The sequence below is a fragment of the Hyperoodon ampullatus genome (assembly GCF_949752795.1).
Source record: "Hyperoodon ampullatus genome assembly, chromosome: 13".
Lineage (NCBI taxonomy): Eukaryota > Metazoa > Chordata > Mammalia > Artiodactyla > Ziphiidae > Hyperoodon > Hyperoodon ampullatus.
The window spans coordinates 76,488,100-76,508,208 of NC_136926.1; the positions used below are offsets into that span (position 1 = coordinate 76,488,100).

A 20,109-nucleotide genomic window follows, 5' to 3' on the forward strand; every position below is an offset into this window, starting at 1 on the left:
ATTATGACTAATGGTTTGATATTAGTATTTTAACTTCTAGTTTGTTCATATGATTTTAAACTCATGGCCAAGACTTGGTTCATATTTCATAGTGATGATTAAGAAAAACAATTACATTAAAAAGAAAAGTTAAAATATGATGCATACACTAGAAAGATATTTGGCTTTCGTCCTACAACAGGCATAAGTGGGAACACTGCCAGGAGCAAACAGAAGAAAATCCAACTCAGCGAGGTGCTCTAAAATAAAGAAAAAAGTTATCTTTAGACAATTATGGTACAAAAACTGTCTTCAATGTTTCACAGACTACATGGCTGTGAAACTAAAAGGAAAATTCAAAGCCTTACATCTGTTTACTTTAAAAAGTAATATAGTTACTATTTGTGAAGGATCTGTTATATAGTAGGCACTATATTAGGTATGATATAGGCATTATCTCATTTAATTCTCACAATAACCTCAATAGGTAGGCTGTATTATTCACAGTATTTCAGATGAGGAAACTGAGCTCAGAGATGGCAAAGGGTAAGTAGCACCAGATCTATTACTAGTAAATGAAGCAGCCAGGATTTACACTCAGGTCTGCTGTTTCAAAGCAAGCACTTCATTCAATTTGTGTTCTACCATATATTGATGACATCTTTAAGAAAGCTGGCCTGCAATCATAATCAAATGATTGTGCCCAGGAGGGAAATAAGTAAAAATACTTCTGTAATTAGATTAAGACAAAAAAATTATCAATAGTCCCATTAATTGGAAAATTTTGTAGGTTCTCATAGAGTAGAAAGAAGGTATTTCTATCTTCCTGCTACCTCCACCAAAAAGTATCAAAGTGGAAATATGAGAGTATTCTTTGTAGAAGCATGCTGTAATTACCTACCTAGTTAAAGGCAGAAAATCAGGAGTAATTATACTTTAAAATAATCTATCATGAATAAATACTTCTCCAGAGAAAAACTGTGGTGGCTCCAGACCAGGAGGGAGGTGACTCCTCTGACTTGAGTCCAGAGTGTGGCCTCTCATGCCACCGCACTGCTCTGGGCAGTTCCTCTGTGGCATTTAGATATTTGAGCCTAACGAAATCTAGGAAGTGCTTCAGAGATGGACAAATCAGCTCTGCTTCTTGAGTATTTCAGTCACCACAAGACCAGTTCACTTTGATATGAAAGTCTGCATGAATCACTGAAACCTTAAAGTCAACATCAGTCCTCCTGTCAAAAGGATCAGGATCTTTATGTAAGGTCACATTCTACCCTTTTCTTAAAAAAATGAATAATTCCCTGAGTTAAACGCATATCAAAACAAAGCCGCTATGAATCTGCCTAATTTCAAAGTGAGTACTTATACCTTTGCTTGAGTCCACAGTGGAGTGATAAATGGCCAACCTGCAAACGCAATGAGTCCAGCTGTAAGCATATAGCGGTAGAAAAAACTGAGAACCTAGTAATGCAATCCAAAGAAGAAAGGGAAAATGAGGTCATTTCAAAGGAGTTACATGTGTATGAAAGAGACCTGAAAATGTGGTAATGTGGTAAATTACTTACTAATACTTCAACTCCCAGGATAAAGAGTAACAGGTATCCAACAAAATGACTTGGAGGGAAGGTCAGCAGTAATGTGACCAAGCCTTGAATAGCTGGAAATCTGTTTAACAAGATTATTTATAAAAAGATTATTTATAACCTATATTGAATATAAAAAATTAGTTCTCATATAGTAAAAAATATCGTGCATAGAAATCAGGGAACTTTCAATTCATAGATTTTTTAAAAACTAAGATAATCTCCAACAGATTTGTTTCAATGGCTTTACTTACCTAAATCTTTTTTTGATACCTAGTATTCTAGGAAAAATGTAACTTCTGAATTAAGTTGATAATGATCACATTAATTTGCTTGGTTTTTTTATAAACATTAATGACAATAAATGAGTCTTATTGGATCTTAGTTTAAACATGGGCACATACAATTACAGATACAACATCAGAAATAAAATACAATAAACCCAAATGAATAAACATAGAGAACATTTTGAAAATTCACTAAAGTTAATTTTATATTGAAATCTCAACTGTCTTAATAAAATAAAGGTCCGTTTTCCTAGTCTAGGTAGAGAAAATCTTAATTGCACTTTTTCACTGGGTGAAATAACCTTTTCCAAACTCAGTTTAAGATGTCACTAATTGTACACTAATTGTAATTAAATGTGAATTCATAACCATTAAAAATGTATTAAATACTTGAGTCCTTTTTACATTTCATCACTGGAAAAATTTTTTTAGCATTGGTAGTGCATTATTAAGGAGCAATTATAAAAAGTCAGTATCACTTGGTTTATAACCTTTTTCTGATTGAAAATAATAGTTACATAATGTCATCAAAACGATTAAGGTGCCATGTTAGGAAAGAAAAGCTAACACCAGTCAAAAGGAGAATGTTTCTTTTGTTCTCAACAGTGATGATTTTGTAAAATCATTTAGATTATTTCTAGAAGAAAAGTGAATTTTTATGTTTTATTTTCTTTATAATCTATCAAAAAGATAAAGATAGAATACAACATATTTTCAAAATCACTCTGTCCTTAAAATTTAAATGTATATGTGTTCTTCATAAATAGAACATTTAACAATTCAGGAGGGAATTTTGGATAACACCTTTCATTCTAAAAATTTTTAAGCCAGAGCAAATGACATTAGGAAAAAATCCAATTTAAATATGTACATCCAGCAACACTATTCCTTTCAAATGGAGAAGTAACAGTCTGTTCTTCTGTCAGTGTCTTTTTGCCTTGTTTTTAAAAATGTTAACATTTAAAATATTTTAATATTAATTTTTATTTTTCATATAAAGAAGAGGTGGTCAAAGCTGGAGGTAACAAAAATTAGAAAAAACACATTGTGTCATTGCAACATGCTCGCCAGCCCTGACAACACCCTTATTCTGGGCTGTCATTCCCTGGTCTGCTTTTGGCGTCTGGTTTGCTCAAAGGATGCCCAAGACTAAGTTTAAATTCTAGATTACTGGTGCAAATATAGAAATCAACACGATCTGTAACATGACCCTCACTGCCTGTGAACATGAACCAGCCCAACATTTTAGTGATTTTCTTTTAAAGTGTTTATAACTTGCATGAGAGCTCTACCTCTGATGTTTCCTACAATGATAAGAATCCATTTCAAGTCCAACTTGTGAGCAAGCACTTAAAGGTAGAACCACAGCATACAAGAATAATCTCCCCTAACCCCTGTAGGTATACATTACTAGATTGGATTTAATGGCGAACTTTCATTCATCTAGGTTTACATGATAGCTGGGAAAGGAGGGGCGAAAACGTATGGAACAAAAGCATGCAAATTGCTTTGTGAAACATGAAGATACACTGGAAACTGGGATGATGAGACAAATTCAAAACGTAAGTCACTCCTGACATAGTACAATCCATATTAATTATTTAATTTTTACTCCAGATTTTTCTTATAAAAGATAACACAAAGAAGGGAATGAGGCCAGTGTTACCTCAGGGCAATCAAGATGAAGTCAAAAGGGAAAAGTAAAATTAAAAGGATGTTTAGGGAATTCCCTGGAGGTCCAGTGGCTAGAACTCTGCGCTTTCACTGCCGAGGGCCCGGGTTCAATCCTGGGTTGGAGAACTAAGATTCTGCAGGCCTCAAGGTGCAGCCAAGAAAAAAAAAAAAAGCCTGTTTATATGCAACGTTTATGCTGTTATGAATGAAATGAAAGGGCTTGGAGATTTGAGGGTATTATAATTATCTTTCATGACTTATGCTACAGAAATCTAATGCATTTAAATACAGATTTAACTGTCAGTGAAGCGAAAAACAAGACCACAAGATGTGTTACTTACTCTCTCAGAACCGCATACCATACTGGCAGTGGCAACAAGCAATATATGTAGTAAGTCCAGGGACAGGCTTGAATCAGCAGGAAAAGTGCTAGTAAAACGCCAACAGCTACAAAACTACATGACAGGAGATGGCTTGGTTTCTGAAAGTTAAACAAAACATTGAAAACACTCCAAACCCATGCTACTTGATAGGTTTTTAAAAGAGATTTTATAAAGTAAAGAAAATACATTACTTTCTTTCAGTGATTCTACAACTAGATGATTAATCTAAGAACTGTATTTAAAAAAATCTGTCATTGGAGAAGCACATTATAGAAGAAAAAGCTGGATAGCCTGGAATTGTTGCAATTAGGTAATTCTCAATTTAAAATGACTATGCTCCTAAAGTTTGTTTGCAAGTAACTTCTTTGGAACTCTGAACATATTTCTCCTTAGTAACAATTTTATAAATGTTGACTGAGTTCACTGACAAGCCCACAAAAGCCCATTTAATCTACAATAAACTGTGGGACCTAATCTTCATTTGGAACAATGATTCTATCTATTCAAACTTCAACTTGACATGCTGCCCACGCTTCTCTCTCCATCACCCAACCACAGTAGGTTCATTCAGTCATATCTTCTCTCCCAAACACCTGCCAAACAAGAAAGGAGCTTCTCCACGTAAATCACCAGTGACGGCCTCCACAGGCCGTGGGTGCTCTGGGCCAGGAGTAATGATGCGAGGGTCAGGGACAGAAATGCCAATGATTGGAACAAGAACACACTTATGGAAAGCTGTGATGCTAAGAGCGCACAGGAGAAAAAAACAGGACTGGAGGGGTCACATGGTACTCTCTTGCCTCCGTGCCTTGTTTTCTCTCTCTCTGTTTCCCCCTTGTCTTGCTACCCAAACTAAATAAGGTGAGAATTAAGAATTACCTTATGGAGTAGGGGAGGTTAGGGAGGAAAAGCAAGAGGTTTTTTCCCCTTATAACTCCTCCCTCTGGCCTAAAATGTCACCAGAAAGGAAGTAAAGAAGCAAGAATAAACTAGGGCAGAGTTGTAAAAAGGAAGGTGAGACATAGCATTGTGATGAAGAGTTTCGCGCTACACAGATCAGAATTCAAATCCTGGCTCTGTCACTTGCTCACTGTATGACCACGAGCAAAGTACAAAACAGATTCTGAGACTTAATTTTACCCTATCTATAAAATGCGAAGAATAATTCCATATCTATTTATCAAGGCTAGTAATGCTTAAATGAGATTATGAAAAGAGCTTAACAAAATGCCCAGAATATTACTACTGCTTAATAATAATGGCTACCACTATCACCTTTATTTTTCTTCTCTCCTCCTCTACCTCTCTGCATTAGTTCCAAAAGTCACTACAGAAACCTCTCAGTGACTAGCACTGGAAATGGAGGTCCCATAGCAAGGGGATGGAAGAAGAAGGAGCAAGTCTCAAACAGATATGGACAGGTAGAGTCTCTAAAGCTCAAGGTGCCTGAGGCAGGTATTCCCTTTAGGAATTGGGACTGGTTTCACATCACTCTGAGGATAGTAAAACAATAAGAAAATAAGCTTAAAGAGTACCTAAAAAAAGACACTCGAGGGATTTTCTAGTCAGTACAATATCACATAATTATCCAATCCTTTGATACATAAAGTAATCGACATTACAAATAGACATCTACTTGTAGGAAACCAAATCAAAAAGAATTCAGTTCAGCTAAAGTAAAAATGGAAAGGATTTTAAATAACAGGAATGGGGAACATTTTCTACCTGAACCATGCTGTGTGCACTGTCATGACTCCTCCATCCAACTAACAATGATTAAGTCGCACAGTCTACGCCACGCTCTGTACTAGGTGCTGGCCTATGAGGAGTTTAAACCATACAGGTGGAGACGGAATCCTGGGACTTGGTTTAAGGGGTTAACATTTTGTGATTTCCCTAAGTAGTGAGAGAATAAGGGAAGCATGTGGCAAAATAAGGATATTCAGTTCTAAAGCAAAAGACATCTGAACTAGCAAAAGCAAAGGAGAAGAGTAGATAGAAGTTAAATGCAGAGTTCAATTAGGAGGAGCTATGGCAAATTTCCTTTAAAGAGAATGTTCACTGCAGAGTTGTCTGTAAGAGTGATAAACCTGTAAAATCTGGGGGACACTGTCATGGAGAAGTGACAGAAACTTTGGAGTCAGACCTAAATTTAATTCAGCACTGCTGTTCTATTTGCTGTCAATTTGACTAAACCATTTAGCTTGTCTCAAGCTCTGTTTCCTCATCTGGCAGTGGAGGGTAGAATTTGCTGCGAGCTCATCTTTCACTCCCCCTGGGCCCTCTACAGTCTAGCTGTATCAGTGACTTGCAGCCCTTCCAAGAAGCCATGCTACCTCACTCCTCATCTGGCACGTGCTGCTCTCCCTGCACCTTTTCCCTTTTTTTCTATTGGGCTATCCGACTCACCCTTTAAGATTTGACTTTGGCAACAACTACCTCGGTGAAGGCTCCCTACACCCCAACTGCAAGCATCATGTTCTAATGCGTGCATAGCTGCAATCATCTCTCGCCCTAATTGCTCTCCAAGCCTCCCTTTGGTTAATGCTGTAGACTTCTGGCAACTTATTCTTCCTCCAGATGCTGTCACTTCACTAGATTATAAACTCTTGCTGAAGAAGAATCAGAATGTTTTTGCAAACAGAACTAAAGGGTTCAAAATACTTTTAATAACCTCAACTGTAATGGTCAGTTTTATGTGTCAGCTTGGCTAGGCTACAGACCCTAGTTAGTTATTCAATCACACATTAATCTAGGTGTTGGCTGTGAAAATATCTTGTAGATGTGATTAAAGTCCATAATCAGTTGACTTTAGGGAGATTATCCTGAACAATCACAGTGAGCCTGATTCACAAAAGGCTCTAAGAGCAGAACAGAGGGTTCCCTGAAGAAGAAACTGTACCTGTGGAGTGAAGCTTCCACTCCTGCCTGCAAGTTCCAGTATGCCCTTCCTGATGGCCTGACCACTGAACTTAGGACCTGCCTAACTAGCCCCACAGTCACATGAGTCAATTCCTTACACTAAATTTCTTAATACAGAGATCCTACTGGTCTATTTCTCTGGTTTAACTCTAAGTGATAGACCAGCTCTTCACTAAATAAAGTCTAAACTCTATAGTCTAGCATTTGAGGCCTTTGATTACTTCCACCTAATCTATATTATCAGTATTATCTCTTATTAGTCCCTTGAACAAACCTCCCAAATCCCCCCCAAACTGAACTATTTATTTTGAAGGCAGCATGGTATAGAAAGAGCATGAATTTAAGTATTAGAGTTCAAGGACACCAGTGTGTCCTTGAGGAAAACATTTATCTCTCTGAGCCTAAATTCCCCCATCCATATTATGAGAATCATAACCATTAAATTTAGGGTAGTATTAAGCTTAACTAAATAACACATGTACAACACCCAGGACAGTCCTGGAATAGTGCAGTTTAATAAATATTACTTATTAGCCCAGCATAAAAACACATCTTCCCATCCCTGCCCCTATTTATATTATTCAATTTGCTTTAATTCTTATCCTCTCCCTATATTCTGACTGTTAAATATCCACCAAGACTTATTTTTTCCTGTTATCATCACCCTAGCTAAAGTGAGATTTTCTTTATTTAAAATATGATAGTCATTGTATCACATTCACTTAACATTTTATATTAAAGTTGTCAAACATTTGTTGTCTTATGTAATATAGCATAGTATATGATCTATACTTGATAAGGTGGCTATGTGTATACATATTTTACCTACTTTATTTAATTACAAGCTGCTTGAGAAGCTTGTAATTTTGTATCTGAATTTTGTATTTCTTGGTGTATCCTATGAAGCATCTCGCATTGTGCTGTATACACAAATATTCTCTGCATTATCAGATTAACGAATAAAGAACTATCAGCTGTGAAATCTGCTGACACAACAATCTAAAGACATCATATGCCTTCTCAATAACCCAAAACGTCAAGACAAATACCAAAAGGCAGCGTTTGGCATTAGACTACTCTGGACTCAAATCTCAGTTCCTCCACATCCTAGCTGAATGGCCTTTTGCAAATTACTTAAATAGCTTCAGTTGCCTCTTTTATACAGAAAAATTATAGTGCCTACTTCCAGCACTGTTACGTTTAAAGTGGCAAAATAGATTTCAAATACCCAGCTGAATGCCTAGTTATATCCTCCACTAAAACACGTTTGTTTTTGTCTCTTTTCCTACCACGTAAGAAATGATTTCTACTCTAGCCAATTTCACATACATTCAAATAATGAAAATTACTTGGGGTAAATTATTTAAGATGCATTACAGCATTATAAAAAAATGGAATAAATACTACTGCTCTTCCTTCCATTACAGAAAAATAAAGTATAAAATTGAAAAAAGTTACCACTGGAAATGTCTGTAGACTATTATTATTAATAATACACCATTCAGGTATATTACTTTTTAGAGGATTTGGACATGGTAATAATCATTAGAGAATGAAGTAAAGGAGATGGAAGAGGCATATTATCCCTGGTAAATGACAGTAATATATTTTAAAAGAGTAAAGTGTTTTAATATAGTTAAACTATATATGTACTGCTATATTTTCTCAGTTGTATAAAGTATTATTAAAGAGCGGGGTTTTTTTGGCATTGAAAGTACAGTAAACTAGGGACTAATTCTTAAAATGAGGATATATAGAAAGTTCTGGAAATCTGTATTTAAGAATTTTAGAAAGATGAAAAAGGTAAGGACAGTTCCAGAAAAATGTATATTATTTTAAAAGGAACATTTTGAATAAGTGATTTTATTTCTTTCCAGCTCCTAAACTTAATATCAGATAAATATATAAATAAATATATTGCTTTGAAACTGTTTTCTGATCACCTGTACTGTAGAAAGATACGGAATACTTATAACATGCTAAATAATTATAAAATATAAACAGAAATACAACACAGTTAATGCCATAGGCAAATGTAAATTACACAGCTATCTTTATAGCTTCTTAAGTTACAGGACCATTATTACTGATACACCTTTTTTCCAACTAAAGAAACAGAGATTACTGAGAAAAAAAGACCCAGTACAACAAAAGCAAATGAAAGAGTTAGCTTAGTACAGCATGTACATTATATGAACTCACTGCAGTTAACTTGATATAATTTCTTTCCTTAGTCTTATGATTTTACACCATCATCTGAATCTTCATTATACTTTCTGAACATACCTTGACTTCTTTACTAACACCTCTGTTAAGGCTGCAGTGAGACTTGATGATCAGCAAAGAAACATAAGATGTCCATCCCACAAAACCAAGAACGACATTGAAAGCCAAAAAGAATCTGTCATAAGTGTGATAGTAGGACAATCCTTTCAATGAAAGATTAATCAGCTCCTTGCAAAGGGAGACCTATGGAGAAAGAAAAATATAACTCATCACATGCAAAGACAAAGAAAATCTAAGTTTCAAAGGAAGAAAAATTATTAAAGTAATCGTAGATTATTGATCAAAAACAGATTTTGATTGTTCAAGGATCTTCTTGCAAAGTATAAGAAAAATTCCTGAATAAAATAAATTTCTAAATCTTGATAAAAAAGGACATTTAAAATGCAAACTACCTATGAGATATGCAATGATTTTAAATGATTCTGAATGATTCATTTTGTGGAAATGATCTTCAAATGACACATGAAAGAAATGGTTCTCTAATATAGGTCCCTGACAGGAGATGCCCACGTTTACATTTTTTGACTTTCTCATATCAGATTACCCAAATCAGTTATAAAACATTATTAAAATAGCTTAATATTTTAGTAGAGAAGAATAGCTTGCCACTGTAAAACCATAACAAAAATAAGCATTAGAAATGCCATCATACTACTTAGGCAATTTTAGAAACCAAAATAGAATTCTTTCTTACTTTAAAATTATATGACCACTTAAAACAGAGAAAATTAATGAAAAACATAGTAGGGTAGGAGTTGGGAAAAGTCAGAGCTTCAGTATGAACCATTAGATTTCTAATAGTGTGAAGCTAATTCTAAATGTACAGATATGTCATGTTCTAAAATATTATGCATAAATAAGTTGGATGACAGAAGCTTGGAATATACTTTCTCATTATAGAGAACAGCAATTGTTCATTTCCAATGTTAACCTAAAAAAATTTACCTATAACATTACCTGAAATAAGAGAAGTATGTCCATGTGGCTAAAGCAGCTACTTAGGAAATTCAACCCTTCCTTAAAGGTTCAGGACAGCTCCCTGGTCGGCCCACTGTGCCTTCCATCACCATACCTGCCCCTCCCCATACCTGAATGATCAGCTATTTATATATACAAGGCCTGCATACTTACTGCTTCATCATACTTTTTCTGTTTTATATAAGATCTTGCTTTTCTTAAAATGTTGATCTGTTTAGAATCAGAAAGCAAGCTACAAAAGAAAAAAAAATGCTTTAGGTTTAAAATGTTTCTTCATTTCAATTACATTTTTTCTTGGTTCTTTGCTTAATTGAAAATAAAAGGATGGTGAAAATTGAGTAAAGAAAGAGAGAAAGAAACAAACAAACAAACTCTGAGCCAAACTGTATCACTGCTGGTTATCTGAACTCTTCCAAGAAATAACTTATAATTAAATTTGGTTTTCTTGACTCAAAGTTTCAACTGCCAAGCTCCACTTATGACAGTCATACAATACATCATTGGAAGAAATGTAATGCTCTGGATAACACAGAAATTCTGATTAAATCAATGTAATTAATGGAACAACAAACGAGTGGTCTGAGTTACAACACTCAGCTCTCATGCTCATGGTAGACACAACAGACAGGGCAGATTCATTACGGTGCTTTGTACCCTTGAGCCAGACAGGGCCTGACAATTTTCATTATCAAAGAGATCCGAGCAGAGCTTAACCAACAATTAAAGTTAGTGAATAATTTGAATCTATTTGCTATTTTTGTATTACACCATATACTTTTTTTGGTTTTCCTACCTTTCATTTCTCTTTCCACCATTTCCCTGTCCTTGTTTTACCACAGTAAAAACCTTAAATACAAAGGAGAAGTACTCCTAATACTGCATAAGTAATTTTTAAATAAATATATTTAAACACAAAATTGAATATATACTGCTTAACTAGTATCTACATTCCTAAAGTGAATACCTTTACATTTTAAAAGTGTAAAAAAGTTATTTAAGGATATATTAGGTTGGATCATTTGAAACTGATGTTTTTATATGTCAAAAACTCCAAATTAAATTTTGACAATTTCATATGGCTCAATAATCACTTGTCTTCTTTCTACTTGGTTTCAGCAGCTTCTAAAGAGATAAGATGGAGACTTTGTAGAAAGTTCATCTTTTAAGCAATGTTATTAGTTTGGGTGGGTCACAGACATCTTTCAGAATCAGAAACTCACTCTAGAAAAATAAATAATCCAAAATCTTACATATAATTTCAGAAAATTCAAGAACCCCAGAACTCAACTATGAACTCTCTACAGTTCTACAGAGGCTTGATTAAGAATCTGTGCCTACACCAAGGGATCCCAGATCTTTCAACTCATGGGAATCCAATCACTGTCAGATTGTAGTAAAATCCCCCACCCCTGGACTCAATGGGATGTGGAAGAAAAAGGTACCAGGAAGCAAGAATACATGAAAGAAAAACAAGTTACTTCAAACTGTTGCCATGATCCAGTTCTCTGTCCTTCAGACACCACACATTTTGGAATATCTTCCTAGAAGTCTTAGAAATGGAATTACTGGGCCAAAGAGCACAGGCATTCTCTGAAGGCTACATCTAAGATACATTTTCCAAAGTTCTATAAAATCCTTCTAAGTTGATCTTCCTTCTCCTTGCTCTAATCCATTCCACTTCCTAAAATACTGATTACGTCTTCTGATATATGTGAAATTGATATGGGTATATTATTGTCTACTTCATCAATTCTAAACTTCCTGGACTACTGATGACCATCTCCTTCTATTCTACTTAATTTCCCATTATCCCAAATATATACTCTGTTATAAAATGGTTAAGCTCTTCACTCTTCACCTATTTTGCATTCATGTCTGAGTTATTGTTCACAAAGATCCTCCCGTCTCTCCTTTCTAAAATCAAATCTTCATCATCCTTTATGGTCTACTCCAAATCTCACCTCACACCATTAGCACTTTAGTGTGCTCTCATCATCAATTTATTTCTCTTCAATTAAATTTTAAACTTTATGAGGGCCACTAATTATTTACATTAATATCAATAATACTCAGCAAAGTGCAAAGCACATAAAATGAATCAATAACTCTTAATTGATTAAAATGCTATAAAAAGGGCTTCCCTGGTGGCGCAGTGGTTGAGAGTGTGCCTGCCGATGCAGGGGACATGGGTTTGTGCCCTGGTCCGGGAAGATCCCACATGCCGCGGAGCGGCTGGCCCCGTGAGCCATGGCTGCTGAGCCTGCGTGTCCGGAGCCTGTGCTCCGCGGTAGGAGAGGCCACAAAAGTGAGAGGGCTGTATATCGCAAAAAAAAAAAAAAAAAAAACAAAGTTAGCAGAAGGAAAGAAATCATAAAGATCAGATCAGAAATAAATGAAAAAGAAATGAAGGAAACGATAGCAAAGTTCAATAAAACTAAAAGCTGGTTCTTTGAGAAGATAAACAAAATTGATAAACCGGTAGCCAGACTCGTCAAGAAAAAAAGGGAGAAGAATCAAATCAATAGATTTAGAAATGAAAAAGGAGAAGTAACAACTGACACTGCAGAAATACAAAGGATCATGAGAGATTACTACAAGCAACTATCTGCTAATAAAATGGACAACCTGGAAGAAATGGACAAATTCTTAGAAATGCATAACCTGCTGAGACTGAACGAGGAAGAAATAGAAAATAAGAACAGACCAAGCAGAAGCACTGAAATTGAAACCGTGATTAAAAATGTTCCAACAAACAAAAGCCCAGGACCAGATGGCTTCACAGGTGAATTCTATCAAACATTTAGAGAAGAGGTAATACCTATCCTTCTCAAACTCTTCCAAAATATAGCAGATGGAGGAACACTCCCAAACTCATTCTACGAGGCCACCATCACCTTGATACTAAAACCAGACAGAGATGTCACAAAGAAAGAAAACTACAGGCCAGTATCACTGATGAACATAGATGTAAAAATCCTCAACAAAATACTAGCAAACAGAATCCAACAGCACATTAAAAGGATCACACACCATGATCAAGTGGGGTTTATTCCAGAAATGCAAGAATTCTTCAATATATGCAAATCAATCAACATGATACACCATATTAACAAACTGAAGGAGAAAAACCATATGATCATCTCAATAGATGCAGAGAAAGCATTCGACAAAATTCAACACCCATTTATGATAAAAACCCTCCAGAAAGTAGGCATAGAGGGAACTTTCCTCAACATAATAAAGGCCATATATGACAAAACCACAGCCAACATCGTCCTCAATGGTGACAAGGTTGCCCACTCTCACCACTATTATTCAACATAGTTTTGGAAGTTTTAGCCACAGCAATCAGAGAAGAAAAGGAAATAAAAGGAATCCAAATTGGAAAAGAAGAAGTAAAGCTGTCACTGTTTGCAGATGACATGATACTATACATAGAGAATCCTAAAAATGCTACCAGAAAACTACTAGAGCTAATCAATGAATTTGGTAAAGTAGCAAGATACAAAATTAATGCACAGAAATCTCTGGCATTCCTATGCACTAATGATGAAAAATCTGAAAGTGAAATCAAGAAAACACTCCCATTTACCACTGCAACAAAAAGAATAAAATATCTAGGAATAAACCTACCTAAGGAGACAAAAGACCTGTATGCAGAAAATTATAAGACACTGATGATAGAAATTAAAGATGATACAAATAGATGGAGAGATATACCATGTTCTTGGATTGGAAGAATCAACATTGTGAAAATGACTCTACTACCCAAAGCAATCTACAGATTCAATGCAATCCCTATCAAACTACCACTGGCATTTTTCACAGAACTAGAACAAAAAAATTCACAATTTGTATGGAAACACAAAAGACCCCGAATAGCCAAAGCAATTCTGAGAATGAAAAACGGAGCTGGAGGAATCAGGCTCCCTGACTTTGGACTATACTACAAAGCTACAGTAATCAAGACAGTATGGTACTGGCACAAAAACAGAAATTTAGATCAATGGAACAGGATAGAAAGCCCAGAGATAAACCCACGCACATATGGTCACCTTATCTTTGATAAAGGAGGCAGGAATGTACAGTGGAGAAAGGACAGTCTCTTCAATAAGTGGTGCTGGGAAAACTGGACAGGTACATGTAAAAGTATGAGATTAAATCACTCCCTAACACCATACACAAAAATAAGCTCAAAATGGATTAAAGACCTAAATGTAAGGCCAGAAACTATCAAACTCTTAGAGGAAAACATAGGCAGAACACTCTATGACATAAATCACAGCAAGATCCTTTTTGACCCACCTCCTAAAGAAATGGAAATAAAAACAAAAATAAACAAATGGGATCTAATGAAACTTAAAAGCTTTTGCACAGCAAAGGAAACCATAAACAAGACCAAAAGACAACCCTCAGAATGGGAGAAAATATTTGCAAATGAAGCAACTGACAAAGGATTAATCTCCAAAATTTACAAGCAGCTCATGCAGTTCAATAATAGAAAAACAAACAACCCGATCCAAAAATGGGCAGAAGACCTAAATAGACATTTCTCCAAAGAAGATATACAGACTGCCAATAAACACATGAAAGAATGCTCAACATCATTAATCATTAGAGAAATGCAAATCAAAACTACAATGAGATATCATCTCATACCAGTCAGAATGGCCATCATCAAAAAAACTAGAAACAATAAATGCTGGAGAGGGTGTGGAGAAAAGGGAACACTCTTGCACTGCTGGTGGGAATGTGAATTGGTACAGCCACTATGGAGAACAGTATGGAGGTTCCTTAAAAAACTACAAATAGAACTACCATATGACCCAGCAATCCCACTACTGGACATATACCCTGAGAAAACCATAATTCAAAAAGAGTCATGTACCAAAATGTTCACTGCAGCTCTATTTACAATAGCCCCGAGATGGAAACAACCTAAGTGTCCATCATCGGATGAATGGATAAAGAAGATGTGGCACATGTATACAATGGAATATTACTCAGCCATAAAAAGAAACGAAATTGAGCTATTTGTAATGAGGTGGATGGACCTAGAGTCTGTCATACAGAGTGAAGTAAGTCAGAAAAAGAAAAACAAATACCGTAGGCTAACACATATAAATGGAATTTAAGAAAAAAAAATGTCATGAAGAACCTAGGGGTAAGACAGGAATAAAGACACAGACCTACTAGAGAATGGACTTGAGGATATGGGGAGGGGAAAGGGTAAGCTGTGACAAAGTGAAAGAGCGGCATGGACATATATACACTACCAAACGTAAAATAGATAGCTAGTGGGAAGCAGCCGCATAGCACAGGGAGATCAGCTCGGTGCTTTGTGACCACCTAGAGGGGTGGGATAGGGAGGGTGGGAGGGAGGGAGACGCAAGAGGGAAGAGATATGGGAACATATGTATATGTATAACTGATTCACTTTGTTATAAAGCAGAAACTAACACACCATTGTAAAGCAATTATACTCCAATAGAGATGTAAAAAATAAATAAATAAAAAGTTACTTAAAAAAAATTTATTTAGTTATTTATTTATTTTTGGCTGTGTCAGGTCTTTGTTGATGTACGCAGGCTTTCTCTAGTTGTGGCAAGCAGGGGTTACTCTTTGTTATGGTGTGCAGGTTTCTCATTGTGGTGGCTTCTCTTGCTGCAGAGCATGGGCTCTAGGTGCGCGGGCTTCCATAGTTGTGGCTCGTGGGCTCTGGAGTGCAGGCTCAGTAGTTGTGGCTCATGGGCTTAGTTCCTCCGTAGCATGTAGGATCTTCCTGGGCCAGGGCTCGAACCTGTGTCCTCTAAATTGGCAGGAGGATTCTTAACTACTGTGCTACCAGGGAAGTCCCAAAAGTTACTTTTTTAAAAGAAGAATTTTGGGTTTGAGGCAGAAAATTATACTTTTAGTAAATAATTAGTAAATCAGATGGATGAAGTGGTAGAAAGATTCATATTAAAACAAATATTTAAAATTTGGTCCAAGGAAGGAATTTTAATCCATGTCAGACTAAAACAAATAAATATATTAAAAAGAATCAAAGTATCTTTTGTCATTTTAGTAGGAAATATTAATATTAAAATATTCTGTTAAAATTTATTTCAGTTCCCTGAATTTAAATAGTGATTTTTAAATAAAATATAACAGATGTTTTGGCTTCTATTGGCAAGGTACAATATCTCCTTCCCATTTTCATTTTTTTCTAAAATATCTCTTAAGAGTCTTCTCTTGTTCTTTTCTCATTTCATGGAATTTTTTTCTTTTAATCCTTTTCTTATCTTACTTTAGCCTCTATACACACTTTTCAAACAGAAAGTGTTTTTTCCTCCTTTTTAAGGTACATGTAGCCAAACTATACTTTTTCTAGTCATTTAGCTCCACCTGCTGGTCATTCCTTGGCATAGACTCAGGGTCCATTAGACACAATTTTAGTTTTGAGGGTTTTTTGAGCAGTTCTATTTGTCATAATGAATATTTCATGATTATTGTTCTTTCTTAGAGGTCTTTAAAATATAGAAGGTAAAATTTACTTATTTTTTAAATAATAGGATAAAATAGGATATGCAATTACCATATGGATCCATTGGACCCTTTTACAAGTCTAAGATATGTTACAATCTTGTTCTTCCTATATCTTGACACATTTGCTATTTCATCATCCTAGGAACTATTACATTATTCACCAATATTCATGCTAGAAAAGACTAAATAAGACAATGGATGAATGGTAGAGAGATATTATTAAACCTAAATCTAGTGATGCTGGTGAAATTAATCACATAAGTAAAATCTCAAGGCTGAATTTTCAGCTGTCAATATCCTAGATAAGTTTTCTTACATTTAAGAACTGATGAGTGAACAATATATTTCTAACAAGAAAAAGGAAATATGGTACTTATTCAAGAAGGAAGGACTTCACTGAACAATTATTTGTAACAAGAACCTGAGCTGTTTTACAAAAAGGATGTGTGACCACAGGATTCTTTCATCTTTTATGATGTTTATGTCCCAATACTTACTTGATATATTTTCTAAGTGGACAATGCTAACATTAGGTGTATATATAAAGGTGACTGGAAGGAAAGAGATGGTGTAGAAATGAAAAAAACTCATTGGATTAGAGAAAAATAAAGAGCCCATTGTATTCAGATGATAAATGATGATAACTGTTTTTCCTGGTATACTGAACATATGTAACAGGGAAAACAGGATAGTACTCATAATAGAAATAAAATACCCAGGAATAAAATAATGAGAAATGTATATTGGATGGGAAAAGATAAAATTTTACTTAGGGACATAACAGAAGATATAAATAAATAAATAAAGTTCAATAGTGTAAAAACCTCAATTCTCTCCAAATTGCTTCCTAAATATAGTGTAATAACCAAAGAATTTTTCATATAATTCAAGTTGATGATTCTAAAATTTATATGGAAGAAATTTCTTTTTTATCTGTGCCCATAACTTTTATGATTTTGATTCATGCTAATGATTAGAATACCGTTTGTTTTGTTTTGTTTTGTTTTTGCCACACTGTGTGGCTTACAGGATCTTAGTTCCCCAACCAGGGATTGAGCCCAGGCCCACGTCAGTGAAAGTGCCAAGTCCTAACCACTGGACCACCATGGAACTACCTATTTTTTGTTTCTTTTTAAATTATGTTTTATCAAAGCAATATATACATATAATTTTTTAAAATCAAAAACAGTACAGAGGGGCAAAATGACAACCAATGTGTCATTTTGTCACAAAGCCCCACCCTTCTCAGCTCTCAGTTCCCCAACCCAGAAATAAAAACTTTTACATGTGTCTGATTTTAGTTATTCTGGTAGTTACCCTCATTTTTCTTAATAATATGCTTTTATTACTATTTCTTTTTTAAAATTTTATTTGTTTTTATTTTTGGCTGTATTCGGTCTTCGTTGCTGTGCACAGGCTTTCTCTAGTTGTGGTGAGTGGGAGCTACTCTTCATTGCAGTGTGCAGGCTTCTCATTGCAGTGGCTTCTCTTGTTGCAGAGCATGGGCTCTAGGCACGAGGGCTTCAGTAGTTGTGGCTCGCGGGCTCTAGAGTGCTGGCTCAGTAGTTGTGGCACACGGGCTTAGTTGCTCCGTGGCATGTGGGATCTTCCTGGGCCAGGGCTTGAACCTGTGTCCCCTGCATTTGTGGGTGGATTCTTAACCACTGCACCACTAGGGAAGCCCCTATTACTATTTCTTGACTTGATAACCTGAGACCCTTGCTGTTGACTCCCCGCTGACTCTGTTCCTGCTGTCTCCTCCCACCTCAATATGGTTATATTACTATTTTTACCTCCTGGTGGTTACATTGGTCACTTTAATAATCTAATACCCAAACCTCTACCTTATTCTCTCAAATATAGCTGGAATCATCTCCACATTCTATTTTATGAGGACAATAGCACCACTATTATTCCATTTATATTTCTGCCTTCTAACCTGTAGCCTTGTACATTGCCTAAGTTGGTAACATATGCATTCTATTCTGTAATCATTATTAGTCTTCCTTGCTTTGTCTAAGGTTTGACTCTAAAAGCTGAAAACCAGTATTTACATTATTTATGATTACTTAAATGCTGTTCACTCAGTAGCAAGGTTTTATACTATAATTAAATTTTCTCATCTATTTCTTTGAAGGCTTGATCCACATGCCAATCTTCAAATCTTTCTTACAGTCCCAACAATTGTTCAAAATCATGTCACATCTTAGGTTGCTTCAGATTTGAAGCCTGCTTTTATTGTACAATTTAAAATGTTTCCTTTCCCCTTAAGTTTCCAGTGTATGGGGGGTGAAGAAATGACACCTTCCAGTGTTTCCTCCAGCTTCTCATTCAGTGCATATATTACTTAAAATTCATTTCACTTCATTTGAGGTCTACTTGCTGTTCTAATTTGGAGGATTTGCCGTCCATTTGGACCATTCTTGTACAGGTTATAATTCCGTAAGTTTTTAGTTGCATTTTGCATTTTAAAAAAATGCATTCTATACTTTTTCTCATTTTGTAAAGTTTGTGCTGCTTTTTTATTTATGGATACAACAGTTTCTCAGATATTTCTGAGGATTTTAATATTTTTAAGCTCTTTTCTATTCCTTCACTTATCTATTTCCTCACGAGTCAATTCCTTGTTTTATCCAAGGCTTTTCTGGTCATACTGCAGGCTTTCAATGAATGATGATTTTCAGCCAGACAAGTTTTCAGGCAGGGTGGGTGAGAATCAACCATTCTGTTGGGCTCCCTGGTGACACAAAGGTAGCAGTGGCTCCGCAGGCAGGTGTTGAGCATGAAAGCAGGGGAAGTTCATGGGCAGCTCCCGGGCCAAGTGGAGGAAGGTGGGCAATGTGCACTTGAACCCCTTCCAGAAGAGCATTTCCCTGATCAGTCTTTCTCAAGTAGCTGATCTAAAGTAACTCTCAGTTACTTTCAATGTCCTGTGTATTTTCTTCATATCAAAAATTGATAATATATTTCTTGTTCATTTATTTGTTTATTTTGTTAGTCTGACTATACCACTACATTACAAATAAACAGATGCATATGATATCTAAATGATATAACATAGGGTAAATTCTAATTGATAAAGACTTGGCTTATAGTCTTTATAAGTATATGTGATAATCCTACAATTAGGGACACTCCCCAAAAATAATTCTACCTTTGACATATGTAATATAATTAATTTCATATGGTCATAACTTGCAAAATCCTAATTTTGCTTTGTTTTTGCTCTCCTATACACATATACACACACACACACAAAGGCAAGCTGCCATAGAGAATGATGTGATTACATGATTCAGAGGGCAATAGTTTCTAGTTTATGAATACTACACTAGTGCTATATAAGTTATGAAAAATAACTCCAATGAAGTCATTCAATCACATCCTTACCACCCATATTTCAAACAGTTTTTATTAATTTTGGTCAAGAGCAAAATCCTTCCTAATTAAATGTGAGTCCCTACTAACTGCAAACGAAGTCCAAGGAGG

The 20,109-nt window shown here is 35.4% G+C and overlaps 1 protein-coding gene across 1 annotated transcript in view; it reads right to left on the reverse strand.

Annotated features, from left to right (window-relative positions):
- PIGN (phosphatidylinositol glycan anchor biosynthesis class N) overlaps positions 1–20,109 on the reverse strand; it is a gene marked incomplete at its 5' end in the record, with an annotated part of 94,279 nt that overhangs the window by 53,545 nt on the left and 20,625 nt on the right. The window contains 6 exons of the mRNA XM_079717020.1: positions 148–239; positions 1,348–1,440; positions 1,545–1,644; positions 3,865–4,004; positions 9,115–9,297; positions 10,246–10,324. Coding sequence (XP_079573146.1) covers positions 148–239; positions 1,348–1,440; positions 1,545–1,644; positions 3,865–4,004; positions 9,115–9,297; positions 10,246–10,324 — 687 coding nt within the window. The remainder of the gene's footprint in view (positions 1–147; positions 240–1,347; positions 1,441–1,544; positions 1,645–3,864; positions 4,005–9,114; positions 9,298–10,245; positions 10,325–20,109) is intronic.